This window comes from Chiloscyllium plagiosum, chromosome 2, assembly GCF_004010195.1.
Source record: "Chiloscyllium plagiosum isolate BGI_BamShark_2017 chromosome 2, ASM401019v2, whole genome shotgun sequence".
NCBI classification, from domain to species: Eukaryota; Metazoa; Chordata; class Chondrichthyes; order Orectolobiformes; family Hemiscylliidae; genus Chiloscyllium; species Chiloscyllium plagiosum.
Window position 1 is genome coordinate 30980404 of NC_057711.1, and position 25194 is coordinate 31005597.

General features: G+C 38.9%; 2 protein-coding genes across 3 annotated transcripts in view; one reads left to right on the top strand and one right to left on the bottom strand.

Annotated features, from left to right (window-relative positions):
- Positions 1 to 239: 239 nt before the first annotated feature.
- On the bottom strand, positions 240 to 15195 carry bhmt (betaine-homocysteine methyltransferase). The gene is made up of 8 exons (XM_043706911.1): positions 15056 to 15195; positions 13700 to 13832; positions 12383 to 12501; positions 10529 to 10720; positions 5238 to 5385; positions 3355 to 3537; positions 1665 to 1893; positions 240 to 504 (listed from the first exon to the last, which is right to left on the bottom strand). The coding sequence occupies exons 1-8, from the start codon at positions 15095 to 15097 to the stop codon at positions 312 to 314; spliced, it is 1239 nt and encodes a 412-aa protein (XP_043562846.1). The 5' UTR covers positions 15098 to 15195; the 3' UTR covers positions 240 to 311.
- Positions 15196 to 15257: 62 nt separating this feature from the next.
- The window catches only part of dmgdh (dimethylglycine dehydrogenase), a 143704-nt gene continuing 133767 nt past the window's right edge, over positions 15258 to 25194 (top strand). Inside the window, exons 1-5 of one of the 2 annotated variants that reach the window (XM_043706890.1) lie at positions 15258 to 15334; positions 15422 to 15549; positions 16475 to 16652; positions 22288 to 22386; positions 24669 to 24833. In XM_043706890.1, the coding sequence (XP_043562825.1) occupies positions 15431 to 15549; positions 16475 to 16652; positions 22288 to 22386; positions 24669 to 24833 (561 nt within the window). In that variant the 5' untranslated portion in view covers positions 15258 to 15334; positions 15422 to 15430. Of the gene's footprint in view, positions 15335 to 15421; positions 15550 to 15590; positions 15845 to 16474; positions 16653 to 22287; positions 22387 to 24668; positions 24834 to 25194 lie in introns of those variants that run through there. The other variant, XM_043706897.1, reaches the window with a different exon arrangement.

Genomic DNA, 25194 nt, shown 5'->3' on the forward strand with positions numbered 1-25194 from the left:
AGAGCCAGGAAAATGCCATGAGGTTTTCAGCACTTATTTATTACGTGGTATTCTAAGACTTCTGGGGCAAGTGACTGACCCCATCCTTCACCAGAACTTGGGCAGAAACTCTTATATACAGATGCAGTTTGGCAATTTGCTTAAATTTCATATCCCAAGTGGGAGAAGTCACAATTAATTTTTCTTCTGCACGTCAACAATTTATAGAAGCTCTTTGAAAGTAAAGACAAGACCATTTATTTACTAGATTCAAACTTTATTTACTCTATTTGGTAATTTTCAACAGATTTTGGTGATTTTTGGCAGATACATTATGCAACTAATCCAGCAACATTTTTCTGCTTCTCAAACATCTCTTTCAGTTGGTTTTCAGTTGTCACTTCTCTTTGTTGCATTAAGTCTTTGTCTCCCTTGGTCACACCCCAGCTATCTGGCTTTGAGAAAGAGGCTGAATATGGTCGGCCAGTTGCAGGAATCAGTTTCTCCCAATATGCCTGCTGAGCTCTGGAAAACAGGGCAAAGAAAACGCTTTACTTTCCGATGCCATGTGGCAGAGATTTCTGCAAATGTGGTTGACAACTATCTCTGTTGGTTAATGAATGGTCAGAAAGAGATACTAGCTCTGGGTCATTAGGAAAGCAGTGGGAAATCTTTTGACTTCTGTCTTCTTGAAGGCTCGATATCACGCTATACAGATTTAAATTCTGCACATGTTCTACACAAGCCATTATACTCTGGAAGGGACCAACAGATTTATAGCTTCCAGGAGTTAATAGAAATTAAAAATAATGTCTAAATTATTAAAAATAATGTCTAAAAAATGTCTAAATTGGGGCGGCACGGTGGTACAGTGGTTAGCACTGCTGCCTCACAGCGCCAAAGACCCAGGTTCAATTCCCGCCTCAAGCAACGGTCTGTGTGGAGTTTGCACATTCTCCCCATGTCTGCGTGGGTTTCCTCAGGGTGCTCCGGTTTCCTCCCACAGTCCAAAAGATGTGCAGGTTAGGTGAATTAGCCATGCTAAATTGCCTGTAGTGTTAGGTGAAGGGGTAAATATATGGGAATGGTTTTGGGTGGGTTGCTCTTCGGAGTATCGGTGTGGACTTGTTGGGCCGAATGGCCTGTTTCCACACTAAGTAATCTAATCTAATTAATACAATAACAAGATTAGATGATAGTTAATAATAGTTGAATGGCTGATAATGAACAGGCACAACTAGCCTTCTGAGTTTTAAATTCCTAAGCAGCTCAGTTTTCAGCAAATGTAAAGAAGACTTTTGAAATGATTTTATGGTAAAAAAAAGTGTACTAACAATTTTTTTTAAAGTCATATACTGAAATGTATTGCCTAAATTTTGGTTATGAATTGCTATTTATTTTCAGTCCCACTGCCATAACAATTATCATACATTATCTGACTTTATTTTAAAATTTGTTTCAGAAACAGGAAAGTTGAAATGTTAGCACCTCAGTTCTTTAAAAGCATAATTCTCAGTTGGAATAATTTTGATTTTGGGCAACGATATAAAACTGACAATGTAAGCTGCCTCTTATACACCTCTCCTGATATCTTTCTGTTTTACACTGATGGCCAAGGTGAACATTACTACCAACAGATTGGTGCACCTCTGAAATGTATACAGGAAAGTTCCAGTTATTCATACCTTGCTCGCACCCAAGGCTTTGTGTGCATTGCCAGACCACCTCCCCAGGCGTCATGTTTCTCTGAAGCTTTTGGAAGGAAGCCCCTCTCAGCTGCTAGCTCTTCTGCTATAGCCCTAATGTGATAGGGTTCAAATCCACAACAGCCACCAATGTAACGGATTCCCAGGTTATATGCATCTCTTGCATATTTGTGTGTGTCCCATCTGGTGGCAACTCGTGGCTCCAGAGCTTTTTAAAAGAACAGATTAGGGTGATAAATCACATGCTCAAACTGCAACCAAACAGTTATGTTGCTTTCAAAATAAAATCAAATGGAAAAATCTTTGGTTGTTTCTGCCCTGAATATACATGCCACATAAAATGGTCTTAGATTTATAATTCGGAGCTTATTTTTGAACCATACTGCAATTCCTTAGGTGAGTTGTTGATGGGAGGGGTGCGGGTACTATGGTGGCTCCATCAATTTCTCACCATAACCCTGGCACTTTCTGATTTGCCTTATTAGGGGTCCCTCCTTTCTGAGACAGGAGTGGTTTTGTGTTAAGAGTCAGGCCTCTGCCCATATGTGCATTTCTGGAGGGAAGGTGGTGCAACATGATGAGGTGATGGGTGCATTTTCACCTGTAAATGGATGGTATGGAGTTGCCGGTGTTAGACCAGGGTGGGCAAAGTTAAAAATCACACAACACCAGTTTATAGTCCAACAGGTTTATTTGGAAGTACTAGCTTTAGGAGCTACCTGATGAAGGAGCAGTTTTTCGAAATATAGTACTTCCAAATAAACCTGTTGGACTATAACCTGGTGATGTGTGATTTTTAAACTATAAATGGATGACAGTGTACCTCCCCCTGGTAATTTAGGTCAGAAAGCTCTCCTCCTTCCTTCACAGCTTAGCCCACAATGTCATGATGTCTATAACCAGATGGTCCATGCAACTTTAATATCCTTCCAATGATTCTGCAAACTCCATGCAGTCAGCTCTGGAGGGGTCACAGAAACATTCAACATGGAAACAGATCCTTCAGTCCACTTTGTCCATGCCAACCAAGTTGCCCAAACTAAACTAGCCCCACTTGCCTGCATTTAGCCCGTATCTCTATAAATCTTTCCTATTCATTTTAAATGTTGTAACTACCACATATCACTGTGTGAAAACGTCATCTCTCTATCTTAAGCAGCCAGGTGTACTCCAGAGAATTTCAGAAGCTTGATTTCTATATTTTTGTTCAGTTACAGATTGTGATAGAGAACAGAAATTTGTCATCCTGACTGCACTACTTGTTGGACAGAAGGCTACAGTACTGCTATAGAGGATACTGAAACTTATAAGTTCATGCATTCAAAACAGAAGTTATTTTCCTGAAGATCACCTTGTAAGAGTTGATTAAAATCAAACACGTTCTCAGTAGCAGGGTGAGGATATGGTTTTGCTGATGTTTTCAAATGACTGGACACCATTTCTATATTTACTAGCATAGATCTTTTACATTTTCCTGCTTAAATTTTTCTCTGGCTATCACTTCTTATCTGTTACAACTGAAGTCAGAAATGCAGAGTAACAAACAGGAATGGCCTAGGCTTGACTTGAGGCCTACCAGCAACTACATACAAATAGAGAAAAGAATTCTAAAATTCCAATAAATCCAAACTTTACAGAAGGCATTAAAGCAGCAAATTAAAATATTTACCAAATGGAAATTCTGGAAGATCAATGAATCCCTGCTTGTTGCAGTCAGGTGTGTGCAGAGCTAAGGGCTGCACCATTAAGTGCGCTTTTAGTTTTGCAGCTTCTAAACCTTCTTTCATAAGCTTCATAGTTTTGAGGCAAGTAGCTGGGTCAAAATGGCAGTTCACTCCAACAATGTCAGCACCTACAAAATCAGAATGCAAACATCATCTTTACTTTGTTTGAGAAGTGAGAGGCTAGAAACCTTGGCATACAAAGGGACATGGTGTGTCCTTGTGCTTGAAATAGAGGAATTTTACATTTAGTTAAAGCAAACAATCAGGAAAACAAATGGTACGTTGGCCATTTACTGCAATTGTATACAGACCAAACCGGGAGTGTTTTGCACAGATTTAGTTTCCTTAGGGAAGGAGAGATGTACTTGTCTTAGAGAGTGCCCAGCAATAGCTTAATTGATTGATTCATTTGATGAGAAGATTGCCCTTTCAGGTGACATTGAGTAGATGAGGAACATATCACTTAAGGTTTGAAGAATTTGAGGTAATCTAATAGAAATAGATCAAATTCTTAAAAAGGCTTCGTAAGGTATATTTCCTTGGAGCAGGAGACAAGAATGAGTGATCAAAACTTGAAAGTTAGTATTCTTTCATTCAAGTCTGAGATGGGGAGAAAATTCTTCAGGGGTTGTAAATTTTTGGAACTCTCCATCGCAGAGAATTATGGATGCTTTCAGTTAGTTAGGAATAATTAGTTTAAATTAGAGATTTTAAGTTAAATTAATAATACTTAAGATCGAAGAGGAAACTTTAGCTGCATATGGATTACTACAGGCTCAGGGGATACAAAGCCTTGGTTCATTCAACATTTTCAAGAGATAGGATTTTTTTGAGTACTATGGAATCAAAAAAAGCAGGATTAGTATGGGGAGGGTGGAGCCATGTAGACCATCATCAAATGGAGTAGCATGCTTGAAGGCTGAATGGCCCTCTCTGCAGTAGCCAGAAAACAGATTCACAGAATTTCTATTCTGCGATAATCTACTTGGACTGAATACACTTCAATTCCTTTAAACAAACCTACTGTTTTGCAGAATTCTTAGTTTGCATCCACTAAAATGCTTCAAGTTTTTAAACAATAAGTTCAAAAGCTAAGCAATTAGTGAACTGTCAGACAAAACTGAAGCTCATGGCTGATGACAATAGCAGCAAACTCTACAGCCTTCCAGTGAGGCAGTCATTTCTTCCACAAACAAGCAACTATCCCACTCCTACAATAGCTGAAGACAAGGGATCAAATAAGGCAGAACTGAAAAAGGGTCTTCACTCAAAAAAGTTATTTTGTTGAAGATCACTTGTGATTTCTGACAGGGAGAACCATCAGCCAATTTGGAGAAAATCAGTTATTACCAAAGTGACTTGAATGTATCAGACAATGGCCCAGATGTTCTAGTCAAGAGCCCAAAGGGAGTGCCTTCTGTTGACCTCAGTTTAACTGCCTAGTTATCACTTCATTGATTGTCTAATGCCTACTTCAGCAGGGAGGGAGTTACAGAGTCAGCTGGTGGCCTAGTGGTGAGTGCAGTTCCAATGCAATCGCACTATCGGTCATCATGAAGAAATGCCCTTTAAAAGACCATCTTCAGTTCAGTGACTGTTCGTACACTGTTTAGATGAATCTATTGTTGAAACTTTATTGCTGGAACAGCACAGCAGGTCAGGCAGCATCCAGGGAACAGGAGATTCGACGTTTCGGGCACAGGCCCTTCTTCAGGAATCTATTACCCCACCCCAACATACTGAATAATCTCCCCTGGCTTACAGTGTTTAAGTCCTTCAACAATACTCAAACTCCTCCCAAGCAAGAAAGTTGGATGAATTGCCTTACCAGCCTTTACAAGTCTAACTGCACAGTCCCCTGCTGACACTCCACTCAAATCACCCTCCGGACCAATGCACAGGGTGGCTCCAACTGGTTTGCCGGATTCTTTCAAAACATGAACTGCCCACTCTGCTTCTTCCACATGTTCAAAGTACTGCAAGAGACAGAGTACCAGCATTTAGACACCAGTAATACTATTATAAATCTTCTCATTTGAAGTTTCTTCCTGGAAAACAAAATAACAAGCTATTAATTTTCCAAAAAAAGGTTTTCCAATAAAAACATGGGTCCATACTTTCCACTTTGTTAATTTTATCTGAAAATTAGATACAAGTATGTAATGTCAGTAGAAAGCACAGATTATTCATCTTTGCTTAATATAATTTTAAATACTGAAATGTGGGAGAAAATTATGCAGGCAGAGAAACTTGACTACCTGTGTCATCCTTTTCAGGCTGTGGAAATACCCAAGATGATTTTGAGAGCAGAAAACTCAATGGTCATTTGGAAGGAGGCCAAAATAAAACATAAAATTGGAGCAAAAGGCTAACTTTTGCATTTGGAGCTCTGTAATAGATTGCAGAAATGCAAGATTGTTTATCGTATATTTCTCATTTCTTTTTTATTTAGTCCAAATTAGCATGCTTTGTTCAAAACTGATTCCTAGGATATGCTGTCATCGGTAGTTAGTTATGTCAATAAAATCTAAAAGTATAATTGTTTATTTTAATTGACAAGTATTGCTAAGAACATCCATATCCATGTTGGTTAGTTGAACTGGAAGATTGAAAGGACACTGGTTTACTGGAAATATTCATGTTAAATTTAACATGTTCCTAAGAAAAAGAAATCAAAGAAGAGTATAATTTATTGTACTAAGATAACAGAGAGAGATTTGGAACAATTTCAATATTAACTAATGTATATTATTTTTCTTTGTCAGATATCTAACAAGCTGAGGTAGTATTCAGGTTCTCATAAAGCCTAGTCTAAATGAAAATGATTACTTCTTCATATCTCACATCATCTCCTGTGATTGCTATGCTTTCATTTTTTAATTAATTACAGATATTTATTTTCATTCTCCAATTCTGTATGTTTGAATTGTAGACTGAGATACACTCAATTGTATTTGTGTGTGGCAGAACTGGAAATATGGTGCTCCTTCAAGTCAATTTCCAATACCTATTTTATGACAAGAGGCCATTGTTTGACCTCCAGCGAAATGCTTTGGTTCACTCGAAGCAATTGTATTAAGAACAAGCAAATGTAAACAAGGTCAAATTGAAATATAACTCATCATTTTGTCTACATGCAGTCAAATTGAATAGAAACCAATGTTTTTTATTCACTATGGGATGGGAGTGTCACTGGCTAGGCCAACATTTTCATTGCCAATCCAATTAGGCAGTTAAGAGTCAATCACATTGCTGTGGGTCTGGAGTCACATATAGTCCAGACCAGGTAAGGATGACAATTTCCTTCCCTAAAGGGCATTAGTGAACCAGATGGATTATTCTTGACAATGATTTCACTGTCATCATTAGATTCTTAAATTTCACCATCTGCCAATAGCAGGATTTGAACTCAGGGCCCCAGAACATTACCTGGGTCGCAGGATTAACTGCCTATGATAATACCACTAGGCCATCACTTTCCTCACTTCACCTTATGAACAATTAGGGACTTTCACAAAGAGATTTCAAAATATCACTGCAGCAACAAAGGTAGCGCCCAATATGGAAAGGACATGATAAAGTTGCTGCTTTAGTAACTATACAGCAAGTGTGAAGGAGGAAGTTGTGAAAGTATCTTTGGGACTGAAGAGAGTTATACATTATGCAGCAACTCTATGGCAATTAAAGACTGAGAAATTTGAAACAGGCAGCTCAAATTGCAAGGAAGGTCTGTTCGAAAAGGCCAGCAATCACTATTTGTGTAAATATAGTCACAAATCTCTCACCACTCATATCACAGGGACCCTCCAATCATCTATAGAAGTTGGTCACTTTTTTGACACAAGATCTAACATTTCCTTTCCCTGCCCAATGAAAACACGGAGATTGCAAGGTAATGAAAGTAAATTTATTTTATTAAATTGAGCAGTGCAAGTGGTGCAGGGCTGTTACCATGTTTAATCTTTTAACTTCTGAGTGAGGTAGCACTCACCACCAATTGTTGGGTGCATTGTCAGTCACTGACCTGCAGTGAATATACAAGGTTCACTGCGTGCATCAGTGCTGAGAGGCTGCTGTGCTGCATAATCACAGATCGCTTGTTGCTTATGGAGATAGCAGCTGTTGTCTTCTATTACTGTTAATTATTCCTGTTAATTATGTGCTAAATGATTGCTCCTATGCTTCTCCATGAAATCTCCTTCCTGGAGAGCATTTCAGAATAAAAACGGATATTTGTAAGCATAGAACAGCTCATGTGATACAACTGTAGTATTCTTTAGCTCTGGGCCAGGAGGTATGTGTCCAAGGTATGACTTGCTCCATGTGTCATAACATGGCGGGTTAAAATAAATTTTAAAACATCTGAGCCAGAATTTCCAAGCAGCAGGCCAGTCCATCATCAGAATGGACCTTATACTCATTAATGTCAGGACGGGTCAGGATGGATGACTTACATCTGAGGGACAAGAGGAGGAACTACTCAATAGGAATTTCTATCTTTCCTGGTCCTAGTAGAACAGCGACACTACTATTGTGATCGGGTGCCACCTCCCTCTAGAACCAATTCCAGAACCAGTCTGAAATGTGACCTGGCCCTGATAGGTCATCTAGGTCCTTTGAATTCCCTTCTTGGATGCATTCAACATTTAGCCCAGTAAGCTGAAACTAACAAAGACAGTATTCCAGAGACTGAATCCCAAAACCTCCATAACAAAAATGGCACCAGTCTTGAGCTGCTCCTAGGATGCCTATTCCTTGCTCAATTGTTTCCATTGATCTTGTTAACGGCTCACTGGGAAATGGTGGTAAAGATAATTACTCTTGCAGCATCATAACATCTTCTAGTGCTTTGTACAAGTAGCAAATTACCATTCAGCATCTTGTTTCAAGAAACCTTAACACGCAGGACACTCAAGGCATCATTATGTATCAGATGGCACTTGTTTGGCAATTATTTCAAACGAGGAGTCGACTTTTCAGGTTGGAACCTTTCATCAAGACATTGAGAGGGGAAGGGGGCTGCGATCTAAATGGGGTGGGTGGTGTGGGGTTGAATCCCAGGCCCAGACCTCCCTCTCCACCCTGCCTCCTTAACGTGACCCTACCTGTCCATCTTCCTTCCCACCTATCCATTCCACCCTTTCCACTGACCAATCACAGCCACCTCCTACCTGCACCCACCTATCTTTCCCCCAACCCCATCCTTCTTCCTCTTTCGCAGCCCCCCTCCCCTCCCCTAGACCTTATGAAAAATTCTGACCTGAAACATCAGCTCCCCTTCTCCTCTGAAGCTGCTTGACCTGCTGTGCTTTTCCCAGCTCCACTCTTTATCCACTCTGACTCTTCAGCATCTGTAGGTCTCACTATCTCCAATGGTGTCAAAAAATTTGACAAATATCTCATCCTACACTTCCTCCTCAATATCACTTCTCATTCCATATACTAGTACCTTGTTCAGCTGGGAGAACTAATAGATGGCACACTCAGGTAAAGACAAGACCTTCAATTCACCCTGAGGATTCTCCTCACAAAAGAAGCTTATTCAGCTGACAAGCTCAACAACTATTTTATCTATGGACCAGAGATGCTGGTCATACCATGCTTTCAAATGAGGCAATGTCCTTCAGAGTGAAGTCTACTCATTTCTGCAGCATAATGCATGACAAGCTGGCCGTGCCAAAGCCAATGAAACCTTCAATGTTGCAATTCACTCCTTCACTTCCATTATAGGATTGCGCCTGTTGAGGCCAAACAAAAGGGCATTATCAGCCCCTCACCATCCACTGAAATGCAGATGTAAGACTCATGAGCATATTAATTTAGTTCATACTCTTACAGTCTCCAAATCTCTCCATACTCACCTTACTGAATAAATCAGCTATCACTTTGCTCCACTGTGGCAAGTTGTTTTTGATCACAAGGATCTATGTTATGCTCTCCTATAATGTACTGGATTGCTATTAAACATGAGATCATGTGGTCCAGCAATTTCTGCTTTTGTTTAGTTCAGACCATTAGGTGGTATTTTGGATAACAGCATTTTATAATGTACTTTCTTGGTAATGCATATAATTAGGCAATAAAACTGTTGTTCCGCTTAAAGCAACATTGCTGACATTTCTCTGCGATATTACAGCAATTTTGGGCCATACCTTTCAACAATTACTTCCCTTCATGTCCAGCTATGGCCTATGCTGTGCGACTTTACAGGATTATTTGTACCTTACCTTTTTACTCTTCTTTAAGTTGTGCAAATTCTTCTGGACCTCGTGTAGGTCCTTGAGTAGTTGATATGGAGCTCTCCTTCAGTGGGAAATTGCCATACTTGCTTACTCCTTAGAATATTTGGGATCATCGTCCCCACCAAAAATCTGATAGGTATGCTTCATTCCAGAGGTTACCAGTACCTGCAGGACTTGGGCACTAAATTGTGCTTTTCCCAATCTTCGTTAAGCCGTTTTGCACAAATACTGTGCACTTCACAGCTGAAACTTTAATATTTATATACTGGTTAAGTAGCTTGTTAACTGCTTGTCTGAGAAGTTTTAAGTGTATGGTGACTGGCTTGTTGTTATATTAAACTACTAAATGAAAATTGACTAAATCAAAATCATATAATTGTTAATGGACTGCAAATAAATGGCAGAAATGGCACTTTGTATTTTCAGGTCAATAGAGAAAGCAATAGTTTTTAAATTCAAAGTCCCTCTATGACAAATCTGGAGCTTGGTTGGAACAGAGAATAACCGAGGAAACTGATACGTCCTTACCAGAAAAGGGAACAAGATAATTAGATATGAATAAAATACATTACAAATCAGTTTGCTTAGGAAACATAAGATAGAAGAAAAAAAACAGAGCAAGCTGCAGTCATTTGCCTGGCATGACTCCCACTAGACTAACATAAACTAATTCGTTAGGCAGCTTGGTGCAAAATAAGTACTGCCAAAACTATTAAACATGCCAAAGCCAAGTAATCCAAAGCTTCTTGCACTTTTTTCTTCTCTGCTCTATTATCTGGTTTTAGATTTTTTAGGCATGCAGACAATGTAAAGTTATTTTTTTCTCTTAGATGTGTAAATAAATATTTAGAAATAGTTAATTGCAAAGACACTATACCTCAGCAAGCATGAAGTCTACGTTTTTCTTGATAAAGACATCCAGTTGTTTCCTGAAGATAGCCTTCACCTCTGTCTCACTTTTGCAGCTGAGGTAGGAAGGGGTTTGGCTGACTCCCCCAGCAACGAGGGCATCTCCTTCATCAGCCACCTCTCTAGCAATGTCACAAGCAGCTTCATTCACTTTCTGGCCCTGAAAAAAAAAAGAGATAACACATGAAGCTACAACATTTTACAGGCCAGCTTTAATGACATAACAAAACATCGCAACTTGTAAAGTAAAAGACAATTTTATTGGCCAACTCATTTCACAAGTTTATAGCCAAACGTTGTATCAAGCAAGCCAAGGACTTATTGCTTGATAGTTCACAGGCTGAATGCACTGAATGTCATGAATTTAGGCCCAGAAGTCAGTAGGTTTTCTTTATTAAAATTTGATAGAAACTATACAGACCATAATCCATGCGACCCAAAACTCTCGAGTAAGAGCAGGTTCTGGGGTTGGGGTGGGGGTGGGATGCGTGAAAGACAGAAGAGAAGAGACAATATGCAGCATGTCTAGGACTTAGTATGCTTGTGCTGTTGTGAAGAGATATGAAGATAAGAGTTCAGATAATTCAACACTATGTTGTCAGTTTCATGAAGCTCCAAGCCAAGAACATATTGAATCAGAATCAGAACAGACACAACACTTACATGTATATAAACAGATATTCTGACAGAAATAAGATTAATTCTCAAGTTAATGTTAAGATAACGAGACCCAGACAGACTGTATTGATACACACATTTGTTGGTATACATGTCTGGCACAATAAGATTGCTTTAATTTCTTTGTTCTTGTCAGTGAATGGAATGAGTTATTATGTATGCTGACTTTTGCCATAGTGTAGGATAAAATTTATTACTAAAGCTTCTTTTGTAAACTTCAGGCAATTTAACATCATGCTGCTTGTTTCCCAGCTTAAACAAGTCCTCCTTACCCTGCACCGTGTTCTGGTTGATTTTGTATATTGATTCTCAGTGTCTTAGCATCTGAAAATTAAAATTCTCTTCCTCAACTATAAAAATCGATCTGCCTGACTTCGCCTTTTTGTACATCTTTGCCTCCTTATTCCATCATTCAACCATCTCCTCCTTGTAGGAGAATAGCACACATGGCTTTCTTCATTGCCCCTCCTTAATTCCCCCTCTTTAGTCACTATTCCCACTCTTTCTGATACTTGTTCCCATTTTGCCTGTGACAGACATTTAAGTTCAAACAATGGCTCCAGCAAACAGGGGTTTCAGTTCCAAAGATAAACTGAAGAAGCTGGAGTGTTTCCCTTGTAAAAGTAAAGGCCAAGAGGAGATTTGACAGAGGTATTCAAAATCGTATTGATCTGGACAGAATAGATGGGGAGAAGCTGATCCCACTCATGAAAGGATTGTTAACACCAGAGCAAAGATCGAAAGTAATTAGTCAAGTGAGAGGATTTTTGTTTCACACGGTGAGTATTTTACACTCTATAATACATAAACTTTGATATGGAGACAGGATCAACTCAGACATTCAAAAGAGGATTAGACTGTTGTTTAGAAGGGATCAATGTGCAGGGATACAGGGAGAAGACAGGAGAAACAGTAAAATGCTAATTCAGAGGGCTGCTGCAGACACAACAGACCAAATGGACTCATCCTATACTTAATTATTACGTACAAATGAAAGCTTTTATTGTAAAACATTGTGTTTTAATTGGGCACATCTATTGCAGTAACTTATTTATTTAATAGTAAGGTCTCTGTACCTTTTTGTGAAAATGACAGAAACTTACAATGAAGAGATGGAATCAGAGTGAAAAAAATCAAGACTTACTGAAAATTTTTGTTCCACATAATTTCCTCTGTTTTCCAACTTGTCTTCACTTGCATAAAAAGTGAAAGTCTGCATGACTGTAGAGCCTGCTCTGAGGAACTCACGGTGTAGCTGTCTCACTAAAACAACAGCAAAAAAATTTTTTAAATACTGAATTTAAGGCCATACCAAGAACACCTGCCAATTGGCTGGATATTACCCTGTAAGTTCAGTTCTTGAATGTGACTCTGCTATTGTTAATATTTAAGTATCTGACTCACATCAGTCAGTCAAATCAAACCCATCAAACTATACAATGTATAACAATGCTCACACCTGCACACTGCAAAGAAACAGAACGTTGGAGTTCTACTCACTTTTTTCAAAAAAAGGTCCACTGCAAACTATTTTCAAAAGAAAACAGTCCATTGGGCAGCATGGTTGCTCAGTGCTTAGCACGGCAGCCTTACAATGCTAGGGACCTGGGTTCTACTCCACTCTTGGGCAACTGGCTGTGTGGAGTTTGCACATTCTCCTTGCATCTGCAATGGTTTTCCTCTGGGTATTCCAGTTTAATCTCACAGTCCAAAGATGTGCAAGTTAGATAGACTGGCCATGTTAAATTGTGTGGAGTTTGCACGTTCTTCCCGTATCTGTGTGGGTTTCCTGCGGGTGCTCCGGTTTCCTCCCACCATCCAAAAGATGTGCAGGGTCAGGTGAATTGGCCATACTAAATTGCCCGTAGTGTTAGGTAAGGGGTAAATGTAGGGGTAGGGGTGGGTTTCGCTTCAGCGGGTCGGTGTGGACTTGTTGGGCCGAAGGGCCTGTTTCCACACTGTAATCTAATCTAAAAAAATACTGACAAGGAGCGTGCAGGCTAGGTGGATTAGCCATGTGGAGTTATGGGGACAGGGTGGGAGCTCTTTGGAATGGTTGGTGCAGGCTTGGTGGGCTGAATGGAATTTAATGAACTTCATCTAATTGGATTAGTCATTTACTTTTCATATTTGGATGACCAACTTTCTGAAATTGCTCAAAGTATCAAGATTCTGTTGCAATCCTGATCCCAATATTAAAACAAATGGTCTATCTTTATTAACTAGCCCACCCAGAGATATCTGTCCCTGATGAATCAGAAATCAATGAGAAATAGGTGGGACTTGGGTATGTCAATTACTTCTTCAAATAAAGATTTTATTTTAGTGAATTTATCTGATTTCACTGTGAACCTGCTAAGATTGCCATGCAATAAGTCAAGTTAAAGAGCAGAGTTTTATGCAGCATAAGCATTATTGGCAATGTGGCAAAGGACTATGTCAGTGGTTGCTTTGGTCTTACCAGCCTCAGGATGCTCTAATGTTGCTTCTGGTGTCCAGGGGCCAGCTTTGACATATCCTCTCTTTTCAAGAGCAAACACAAACCCTCCATCTCCAATAATTATCTCCCCAGAGGATAAACGCTCCAGAAGTCCCTGCAATAAAATGTTATCTCAGTCATAAAAATAAATAAGGGTGGTAAATAGCAATGTCAGTTATTAAAAATGTGTTTGTTAGAATAGTCAATAGGATTCATTAGACAGGTTCACTGCATTCAAGAACAGAAACAATATTTTACAATCATGCCCCCATCATTTAAGGCATGGACAGACAGACAATTGAGACTTGAGTCCTTAGATAAATATACCCATAAGTGGTCCATTACTCAACTGCAATGTGCAGTTGGCTCAAGTCTAACACTGGGAGCACATCAACAGTTTGTCTTAAAAGTATAATATAATCAGTATGAGCACTGACAACAATAGCCCTACAAGTATTCCCAGGAGATTCCCTTTTTGAAAATAGTTCTCAACTGGCTAAGTTAACAGAGCCAATGGGAAATCCTTTTACTTTTGAAGGTGGGATAATGTAGTGGGCTGGGGAGATAAGACAGGGAAGAGACATTAGATCCATGGTTAAATCAAAGTACAGGACAAAAGAAAATGTAGCTATTATACAAACATTTCAGTTGGAACATTAGTAGACTTGTTGGGAGGACTAAGAAAAGGCCAATGCTGTTGGGAACTGATGGCTTTCCTGTTCTAACCAGCATCACAGTGAGGAAAGACAGGTCACAGGGGCAGAGGATGTAACCTGGCATATCACCAAACCAAGTGGCCAGTGTGCTGAAGGAATGCATTCATTTGATATTTATTGCAGACTGAGTGTTGGGAGGGAACATGCAAACCCCCTTCCCGGGAGGAGGGGGCAGCCAGGCAACAGCTGGGCTTAAACCCATAGATTTGCAATGTGCTCTTACTACCAGACATGTGCCTGTGCCAAGGGCAATAAGGACAGATGGGTGAGGGATAACAGAATATTTAGTGAGAGGTAAAGGCATTAAGGATAATAAGGACAATGGTCTGAAGAAAGAAAGATATTGGTTGAGGGGTAATAAGGACAGTTGTCAAGGAGCAAGAAGGGCAATTAATGAGGGACATGAAAGCCAAGAATAGTGACGGGATTTCTCCAGCGATGGAGAAATCTATGTTAGCGCCGCTTCTTCCTGCAAAAAAGAACGTAACAAATCCATTATTATTACATGGCGGGACAAACGTTTAGCAAAAATCAGAAAGACTTTTCAGAAAAGAAATTAAAAGTAAATCAGCGCATCAGCGTTAGAAACGAAGGTGAAGAGGGTGGGGAAAAAAGGTGTTACTCTTTTGGCAGCGGACTTTCCGTCTTTCCCGACTGGTGGCATTTCCAGGTCACTGGCTCTCACTGTAAACTCTGCTGTACACTGCGTCCCAACTGCTGCTGACTGCTGGCTCCGCACATTCTTATAGAGAGGAGGAGAGGTGGTCATCTCCCCTGTAGCCGCCTCCCTGTCTCTTTCATTGGTCTCCCAGGCGAGGTGGGGGTGGTGGGGAGAGAATGGTGCAAACGGACAAGGTTTCGCAAAAGTTGCGAAGTGTTTCGGGAGAGCGTCAAAGTTTGGGTAAAAGTACAGCAGAGAGGGAGGGTGGGGGTGGAATTATATTGATTTATTTCATGCAGTTTTCTATATTCCAACTGGATCTTTTAGGATCTGGCCATGTCGAGGCTGCTAAGGTGCTTCCCTTCCGCCTTTCTCCGTGGAAAGCTGCCTGTGTTAGCGGAGTGCTCCCGCTGGATTCCTGTCCGTTTAATAGGCAACGCCCCGTCCAAACAGGGGTGAGTGCTTTCCTGAACCTCTGCACTGTGTGCGCAGAATGCACCTTCTGCTGTTCCAATGTATCGTTGTCTTCATTGCATTGCCATTGCAATGTATCGTTGCAAATCACGACGGCCGTTCAGTGAATCAATGTTGCAAAAATCCTGGGGGCGCCGATTACAGTGGTTTGGAGACTGACTTTTAATATATATCTTTCGTCTATATCACTTCCTCCACACCTAGTCTTTTCTCTTTTCCAATAAATTCCAAACAAATTAAGACACTGCGAGTCCAGTGTGGGCATGTGTACTGAATGTAAGTGCACCGTACCCTATTCTTTGGATGTAATGTGGGCATTGTTGGTTCCTAATGTCTAGGCTACTGCAGAGGACAGTCAAGAGCCAACTCCTTGCTATGGGTCTGGATTCACATGTGTGTAAAGATAGGAACTGTCATTCCCAAAAGAGATGTTAATAACTGACTCTATATTTTGGATTTCATTGAACTTTTAAGTTGGGCAGTTGCCTGATGGGATTTGAACGAGAGAATCAGCTGAGTATCTGGATTAGCAGTCCAACAATGTTCCCATCGCACCACAGATTTCCCAATACAGGTTCGCAGTTATTGCTGATAATCTGATCAATTAAGACAGTTAACTTTACATGTGCATTTGGCATATACTCACAGATATACTGTGATTCATTAAAAGAAATCAAAGGTTACACGTAACAGTAGGAGTTTTTGAACAGAGTATGGTTGGGAGCATATTAAATAAAGCTTTTGTGATATCAAAGTGCACACAAGCTTTGTGTAAGGCATATCCAGTACATTCTATATGTAAACATATATGAAGCTTACCAATCCTATAACTGTTTATGTGTGCACATTTGCAGCCAGTGGCACAACTTGAAATAAATAGCTTCTTTGTGTTCTTCTGCATATTAGCAATGAAAATAACCGGACACAATCCCCTGTGAAAAGGTGGAAAGATAATGCGGAGACAGTGATTATCGGAGGTGGCTGTATTGGAGTTAGCCTGGCTTATCATCTTGCCAAAGCTGGGATGAAAGATGTGATATTGCTGGAAAAGTCGGAGCTAACAGCTGGCTCTACATGGCACGCAGTAAGGAATTAACTTATTTGTTTTCTGTCATGTGATCTTTATTTTTCTCATGAAAGCAATTGTGCTTGTATAAAACTTCAGTGCAATAGTTTAGTTGGCATACATTACAAGTTAGTGACAGTTTCGGGGTGCATGCAATATATACCAAATTTCATCGGAGAATCACAGAATTCTTACAGTGCAGAAGAAGGCCAGTCAAACCCATGGAATTCTGACTCAGTATTATGAGCATTTCCGATGTCCTACCTTTTCCATATAACCCTGTTTCTATTTGAATGATCATCTAACACCCTCCTGAATACTTTAATTGAACCTGCCTGCACCACACTTCCAGGTGGTGTGTTTTAGAGCCTAACTACTTGCTGTGTGGAAAAAGCTTTGATCAAAGCTCATTTTGCAAATTGCTTCAAGTCTGTACCTTCTGCTCAATCTTTTTATGAGCGGGAATAATGTCTTTATATCTACTCTTTCCAGACCCCTCATGATTTTGAAAACTTATATTAAATCTCTTCTTAACCTCTCCAATGAAAACAGTCCCAGCTTCTCCAAATCTATCCTCATGACTGGAGTTTCTCACCCATGGAATTAACCTTGTAAATCTCTTGTGCACTTTCTCCAATGCTCACATCGTTCCACAAGTGTGGTGCCTAGAACTGTACATAGTACTCCAGATAATGTCTAACTGGTGTCTTATACAAGTTGAACATAGGTTCCTTGCTCATGTATTCTATCCCCCTGCAAAACAAAGTCTAGTATATTGTTTGTTTTATTAGCTGCTAACTCTTTCTGATTTGCCCTTTAGTGACTTAGGCATGTGTACACCCATTCTTACACATCCTTTAGGGTAGTGTCCTTTATTTTTTGCTGTATATCCATGTTCTTTTTATCAAAATATGTCACCTCACACTTTCTTTCCATTGAATACCATTTGCAACTTACAGTCCACTCCACCAACCAGTAGTGGTTTCGTACTTTTTCCAATCTTCCACACAATTTGCAATGCTTCCAATGTACCGTCAGTAAACTTGGAAGTTGTCCTGCACACACCAAGATCAAGATATAATCAAAAAAAGCAAGAGTCCTACAACTGACTCCAAGGGAACTCCATTGTTAACCTTCCTCCAAACTGAAATTTTCTGTTCACTGAAGATGATATGATTATGTTTGTAAAACTATCTGAATGATTGAAGTGCAACAGGCAGAACTGAACAGAACTTGCCTTCATCCTGTATAATTCATTTCCCCAGGGCGTCCTAAGGAGCTTTGTGGTCAATAAGTTACTGGAGAAGTGAGGTCACTGTTGGGCAAGTCAACACACAGCTAAATTGTTTCCAGAAAGTTCCTACAAACAGGCATCACGTTATTGAACTGTATTTTTGGCCATGATAACTGTCAGGTGAATGTTAGCCAGGACACTGGAGAACTCATTGTTTTTCTTTGGATAAGTGCCAGGAAGTCTTTCATGTACCTGATGCTGCAGCAGTTTAACATCCAGAGTATATTGCCCTACAACCAGTATATTGTGCCATGTATCATCTTCAGATGTAAAGGGATTCTTGAACCTTCATAATGTTGAGAATGCGTTAAGAATCCAATGGGTTTAGCTGGCACAGCAAAAAACAGAAGTCGAGTGGTTCACTAATTCATATCTTTAGTTTGTGCTACCATGAACAAATTCCTGTTTTCTGGCCCAGAGCTTTGTACTTGGGTAAAAAGAAGTCTTCACTGAAGGAGGAAAGACAAAGTAATTTTTTCTAGAGTGTAGCAGGGCTATGTTGTGCAGTTGAAATGACATTGCAATGACAGTAGAAAAGCCCTGAATTTGTGTATAATGCTATCTTGTTCACAAGATTTACTTTGAAGAACACTCAAATAGAATTCTATATAACTTTAGAAAGAGTGATTTCTTTTGCTTTCTGTTAACTGTTTTCCATTTTTTTTGGAGAGGGGCAACGGCAGACAACAGACTCCCCTGACGGAATCACGCGATTTGACGATCATTAATATTACACGATTTAACAAGCATTGATAGCTGGATATTTTATTCATTAATTTATTATAAAAGCTGTAACATACTGCTGTGTTTTATAAATATGTACATATATGTTCTTTTGTATTTAATGCACCTTTGTTAAAGTGTACTACATTGAGCATAGATATGTTGTAAATGTACAGTTTCTTAAGATTCATTTTGATGTCAAATGTACAGTGTAAATTGAGATTATTTTTTGTAGTTTTGCAGTATGTGCATGTTGCATGGCTCTGTGATATGTTAGATGCTCCATTGCTATTCCCCAATTACTAATCCATTCTAATATGTGATAATTAACTTGTACATTGATATTTTTAATGTATTGTTTCTATTTCAGCTTATGTCATAATCAGGATAAGTTATACTTCTGAAAAAGTATTTCAGTGTAATATATATGTATGTATTCTGAAATATTATCCATTATTTGACTTCCCATTTTATATACAATTGAATCTATGTTCAGTTGTATTCTAAAATTCCAGTATGATGGCCAGTTAAATAAATACATGTAAATAAAAGCTGCTTCGAGTAGTGCAAAAAGTGTTTGGTTATTTCTGAGAAAATTGCCAGTTCCACAATACAGAATTTCTACCAAAATGTGCTTTCTTAAAATACTACAAACATCAGTCTAGCAAGATTAAACTTGGTTTGATTCAGGGTGAGGAATTTTTATTTGGTAATTGAAAGCAAAATCAAAAATTTATGATGTGCTTGCTCTAAAATTGTATACAAACATTTTCCTCAATTATTGGAAGGCTAACCAATTTTTACACAAGTCAATTAGAGAGTGTGCTCAAAGCTCTTCACAAGAAGGAATGGAGGATTGGAATGCTAATAATTCTAGAATCGCTTCAATTTCAGCACAGACTCACTGGACTGAGTAGCCTCTTTCTGTGCCATGATTACTCAATTGATTCTATATCACCATCTGATTATAGGAATGAATCGGAAGAGGCTGAAGAGCAGGTCATCTGGATATGGTGAAGAAATGTGAGGGAAGTAATAAGGGAAAGCTAGCAAAAATAAATCTTGAATATAAGTGACTGATTTGCTAGGCCAATTCAGAGATCAATTAAGAGTCAGTTACATTGCTTTGCATCTGGAGTCACGTACTGAACAGGCAGGCAAGGACAGTAGATTAATAGATTTCATTTGCAAAGGATCATCAGTGAATCAGATGGATTTTTATGAAAATTGGGTGGTCTTCTCAGCACCATGTTAGCTCCATATTCCTAATATATTTAAATGCAGTAGTTACATGATGGGATTTGCTCACTTAGGAGGCTCTATTACTCATCTACTAACACAAACGCTATGGTTTGGAGAGTAGCCTGTTTTCAGATCCAAATTCTAAAGCTGGATTCTGAACGTGTCTAATTTTCAAGAATCTAATTTTCAATTTAATGTTTTTTTAAAAAAAAGTTGGAGCTTTGATGATTTTCAGCATATTTACAAATATGAGGAAGTATTATTTACTAATTGAGCTATTGGAATATAGCATGATCTAAAACTGGTGATACAGGGTTAATGAGACCATTAAAAATAACAAACAAGCCACTGGGAGCAATTCTTAAAGGGACAGAATTGAAAAGCAGCAAAGTCATACTGAACATGTACAGAAACAAATACAGATAATGCTGGCGAACCTCAGCAGGTCTGGCAGCATCAGTGAAGAAAGAAACAGAGCTAACGTTTCGATTCTGATATGACTTCTTCAGTATAAAACCTTGACCAGAACACTATTGTACATAGTTTTGATCTCTAGACTATAAAACAAAACAGTTACACTCGAGAATGTGTGCGATAGATTAACGTGTGTGATAATAGATGAGATTAATCAGGCTGGGGCTCGTTTCCCCTGAGCTAAAAGGTGGGCCAATGGTTTGATACAGGTCTTTAACATTATAGAGGCCTTTACTCAGCAGAAGTTGAGAAAATGTTTCCATTGCAAAGAGACCAAGACTAGCATCCACCAAATAAAGTAAAATAATATAGAGTTTGGAAATCTGCAATAAAATTGAACATACTGGAATTATGTGGCAGACTTGGTATCATCTGTTGACAGAGAAACAGAGTTAACATCTCAGGTTGATTACTGCTATAACCAATGCTGAGGATAGATCATTGACCCCAAAAAGTGACTTGGTATCTCTGCAGATGCCACTAGCCCTGTTAAGTGTTTCCGGAATGTTCTGTTTTTCGACTATTGATGAAAATTTGTCACCAGAAATTCAAACAAGGAATTCAGAAAGAGCATCTTACTCAGTGTACTTGAAATATGGGATGTGATTGAGTTGAGTGAATTTAAGGGAAGATGGATAGATACATAAAGGAGAAAGGAATGTGCTATTCTGACAAGGTGAGATAAAAACAGGTTGGAGGAGGATCATGGTGTCTAAACATATTGTACATTCCAGGTCATTCTAAGTAATTACAAACCATCAGTGGATTAGAATCTTTTTAGCTTTGTACTTACTTCCATAATTAATTTAACGGTCCATTAGAGATTTAGTTACATAGCTAGATTAGAAAAGTGTTTGAATTGTTCAGGTACTTTAAATTTGCTGTTCTGAACCCTTGGGATGAGCTTTTGTTTGTTTTGAATGTGATCAATAGTTTTGAGAGTGTCTTTTTGTTGATGACCTTTCATCTATTTCATTGTGTTAGAAAACTGCAGGTTCATCATGACCTTCTCCTGATAATGGTGTTTCCTGTTTTTATACACTAGAGCAAGTTATTGGATTTACATACTGCCATTCACATCCACAGAACATCCCACAGTGAATTTCTTTTTGAAGTCTGGTTACTGTTTTGTAGGCCAATGCAACAACCTTTCATACAGGAATGTCCCACAATAGGAATGAGATAACAGCCAGAGGTTTTTGTGAGATAAACAATCTGTTGTAAGGGTGGTGATATTGATTGGGGGATAGAAACCAGCAGGACTTCTCTTTATTTACTCAAATAATATCATGTATTATTTTACATCTACGTAAACAGACATATATGAGCTAAGTTTAGCATTTCTGAAAGATGGCACCTCTGACCTCACAGTACGCCCCTAGTACTGCTCCAAGGTATCAAATGTGTTGAAGACTTGAAGTGGGCTTTCAGATTGTAAACCGAGAGGCTCAGAGATGAAAGTGCTACCACTGAGTGGGTAGATCAGATTTTACGGCAGGCAACACTATGAGTAGTTTGCAAGTTAAAATTGTAGCTTATTTTAAATCATGTCACAGTTCACAAACTAAATTTCACAACCTTCACTGCATTTTCAAGTCATTTTGGTACATAGTCTCCCAACATGGAGTTTTAGCTAATTGAAACATGTAACAACTCAATAAATTCTTTGTAATATATAATAACAGTTGACGCAAAATGGAGTGAGGCCCTGGCTTAGAATAATTAATAGTGGCCAATGCTGTACGTTTTCTGCACTTTAATAGAAATAGTTGGAAAATTCCTTCTCATACCAATAAGTCTTCACTAATCCCCTTTGAATTAGATGTCTGTCCTTGTTCCCTTAGGTAAAGATTTTCAGCCAAATTCATTTCTGCTTTTTTTGACTTGCATCTTAATTCCAAATATTTGTTTTTTGTTTAGGCAGGTTTAACAACATATTTTCATCCTGGGATCAATTTGAAGAAAATTCATCACTACAGCATCAAACTTTATGAAGCATTGGAGGAAGAGACTGGACAGGTAGGTGCCTCCATTAACCTGTATGTTCGCTCCACCATCCATCACAGTACATTCAAACTAGATTTCTCATTGCTCTTATCAAACTGATTGGACATTGTCAACTTTATTTAGAGAGTTTGGAATGACCTAGATTGCCAGGGTCATGGGGAAAAGGTGATATAAGAGACATTTTAGCTTCACCGGGAGTAATCTGTAAAACTATGTATTTTCATTTATTTTTAGAATGAAGAAAATCCAGTCGGGTTCTGTAGGACTTTTTAAATCAAGAGATCAGATAAGTGAGGTCAGCATAGAAGGAAAAAGGAAAAGAAATGTTCGGCTAATTTGAAAACAATGGCAGATAGCAAGAATCAAAGGAAAACGTGTATTTGATCATTCCATAGATGCAGCGTATGAAACAGACAATTAATCAATCACCAATAGTTTGAGGAAAGTAAACGCTCCAGGGCTGGATATACTTCATGCATGAATACCTAAAGTAAGCATCAAAAAATTAATCTTGTCCTTATCACTGAGATTAAACGTATTGATGTATTGTTAATGTGGCACCAGAGTTCAGAAAGATGCAGAGGGTCTCTGGTGAATAAAATACTAATGAATGAAGTCTTGCATCATTTATGGCAAATATAGTTGACAGAAGATACAAGCTCATTTTGAGCTAGAGTTGTACTTCCCATCATATTGGATTAGGCTTTTGTGTGGCCATTTAGAGTCCACACCAGATATCTAAAAATCACTGATAATTACTGTTTCTTGGAGAACCTTTTCACATACCTACCACTTGACTCAGCAGAACACATGGAGCAGCTCAAGGTAGATGCAGGCAGAAGGAACCCCTTACCAACACTACTGAAAGAGATCAAGTGGTATTTTAGGATTAGTTGCTGGTTCGTCATTTCAGGCAATTAGCTCACTTTATCATATTTTTTGATGTCGTTTATTACTGTAGCGAGTCTGATGAGAAGAGGACCTTGGTGTTTCACATTTTGCTAACTGTCTTGTAACTGCATTCTGGCCAGAGGTGAAGGACAAATAGCTTGGACGACAGCAGAGAATAGGGCTAGAAAACAGATCAGGGAGGAAGAGAAAGACACAGCAAAGGAGGTCATATTGTCCTTCATATCAGAAGCATGCTGAACTAAATAGTTGCCATTGGGATTTGACTAGACTGAAGGATGGTTAATTTCAAGAGACTTTTTGTGATGGTGGGATCCATGCCCTATTGGAGAAAGCCATTGTCTGTGCTACTTGTAAAGCAGTATTTTGACTTGGATAGCAATATAAAACTGAAATGTTGGATTGGTTGGATTTCTTTTCCAGTTTTTTCTACATGGGAAAGTATTGATCACCATTAATGTGCAGCACTGAGATAATAAGTCCAACTCCCATTTTAGTGGCCTTAATGCCCCAGAACAGATGATAATTCATTAAAAAAACTCCAGATCTACATATGATAATGCTGTCATTTCTGCTTGAGAGGAATATTTGAGCCCAGTTTAGATTTATTTCTTCACAGGTTTTAGCACTGTATTTGGGACAGAGACAGCGATAAGACTAGGTTCCACCCTGTCATGTGTTTGACCCTCAGTAAGATGCATGGGAAGTATTGCTTTTCAAGTTCTTAAGTGTAATTTTTCACTAACTCTGTATGATCTTATTTGCTCCAATGTAGATGCCAGCAATGTTCCCTCAAAGATGTGTGGTCAATGTGGTTGTGCAGCGACCTGGGCTGAGACAGTGAATGTGGTGGTACAAAAAAAAAGGAACTGCAATATTAAAGAAATTGCTTACTCATTCTAAAATAAAAAATGAGAGGGGCACATCGGTTACAATTTCTGTGAATGATATAAAAGCAGAGCATATTCACAGCCGCAGAAGCTATGGAAAACATTCACATGGCCTAATGAATTAGATTGATCATGAAACGTAAAACCAATCCCGCAAGTCCATTCATTTCTGTCATTGGAGACGCAGCTTTCTTATAACTTGGTTGCATTTAAAATAGCAGAGCGCTTGCCTCTTACAGATGGGTAAACAAGCTAATGGTAGAACTGCTGAATAAACCACTTGCTATATTTGCCACATTAAATTCTTCATGTAGTTGTGTAGGTACTTCTCCAACAAACAGCAGAGACCTCCTGAATTTAACAGACAAAAAAAGCAAGGTGGAAGTGAAGTTGGGCCAGAGAAGCTTTGCTAATAGTCTCGCCAAAAACGTTTGTGACATGCCAGAATGAACCACAGAGACATTCTCAGTCATTGCTTTGGATCACTTTCCACAGGCAGTTGGCTTTCACCAGCCTGGCAGTATTCGGATTGCTACCACCCCGACCCGAGTGGATGAATTTCATTACCAGATGACCCGGACACGATGGAATGTCACACCACAGTTTTTGATTGGGCCCGAAAAGGTGCAGGAACTCTTCCCTCTGATAAATATTGACAAGGTAAACTGGCGTTCGGTTGACTTCATATTAGTCGATCATTTTGCTGACGTATCATTTATTTTCTTTTACCATTTTACCTTGAACTACTTATGTTATGTAAGCAGTTTGGATATGATTGCCAATATTTATAAAAGCTTTGCCTTGAACAGTGTTTTGCAATATATTGTAGAACATCTTCCACTTACCCTTGTAAGTTCTTGTCAAAAGAAATGTGTTAATATTTAATACCGGTGTTAGCTGCATGAGAGTTCATGAGTATCACCCAAACAAGCAGAACTTCCTCTTATAGTCAGTTTTAGTTTGCATGTATATCTTAAGCAAATATCAAATGTTTTGGAAGCTAGGCTTGTGTAGCTATTTT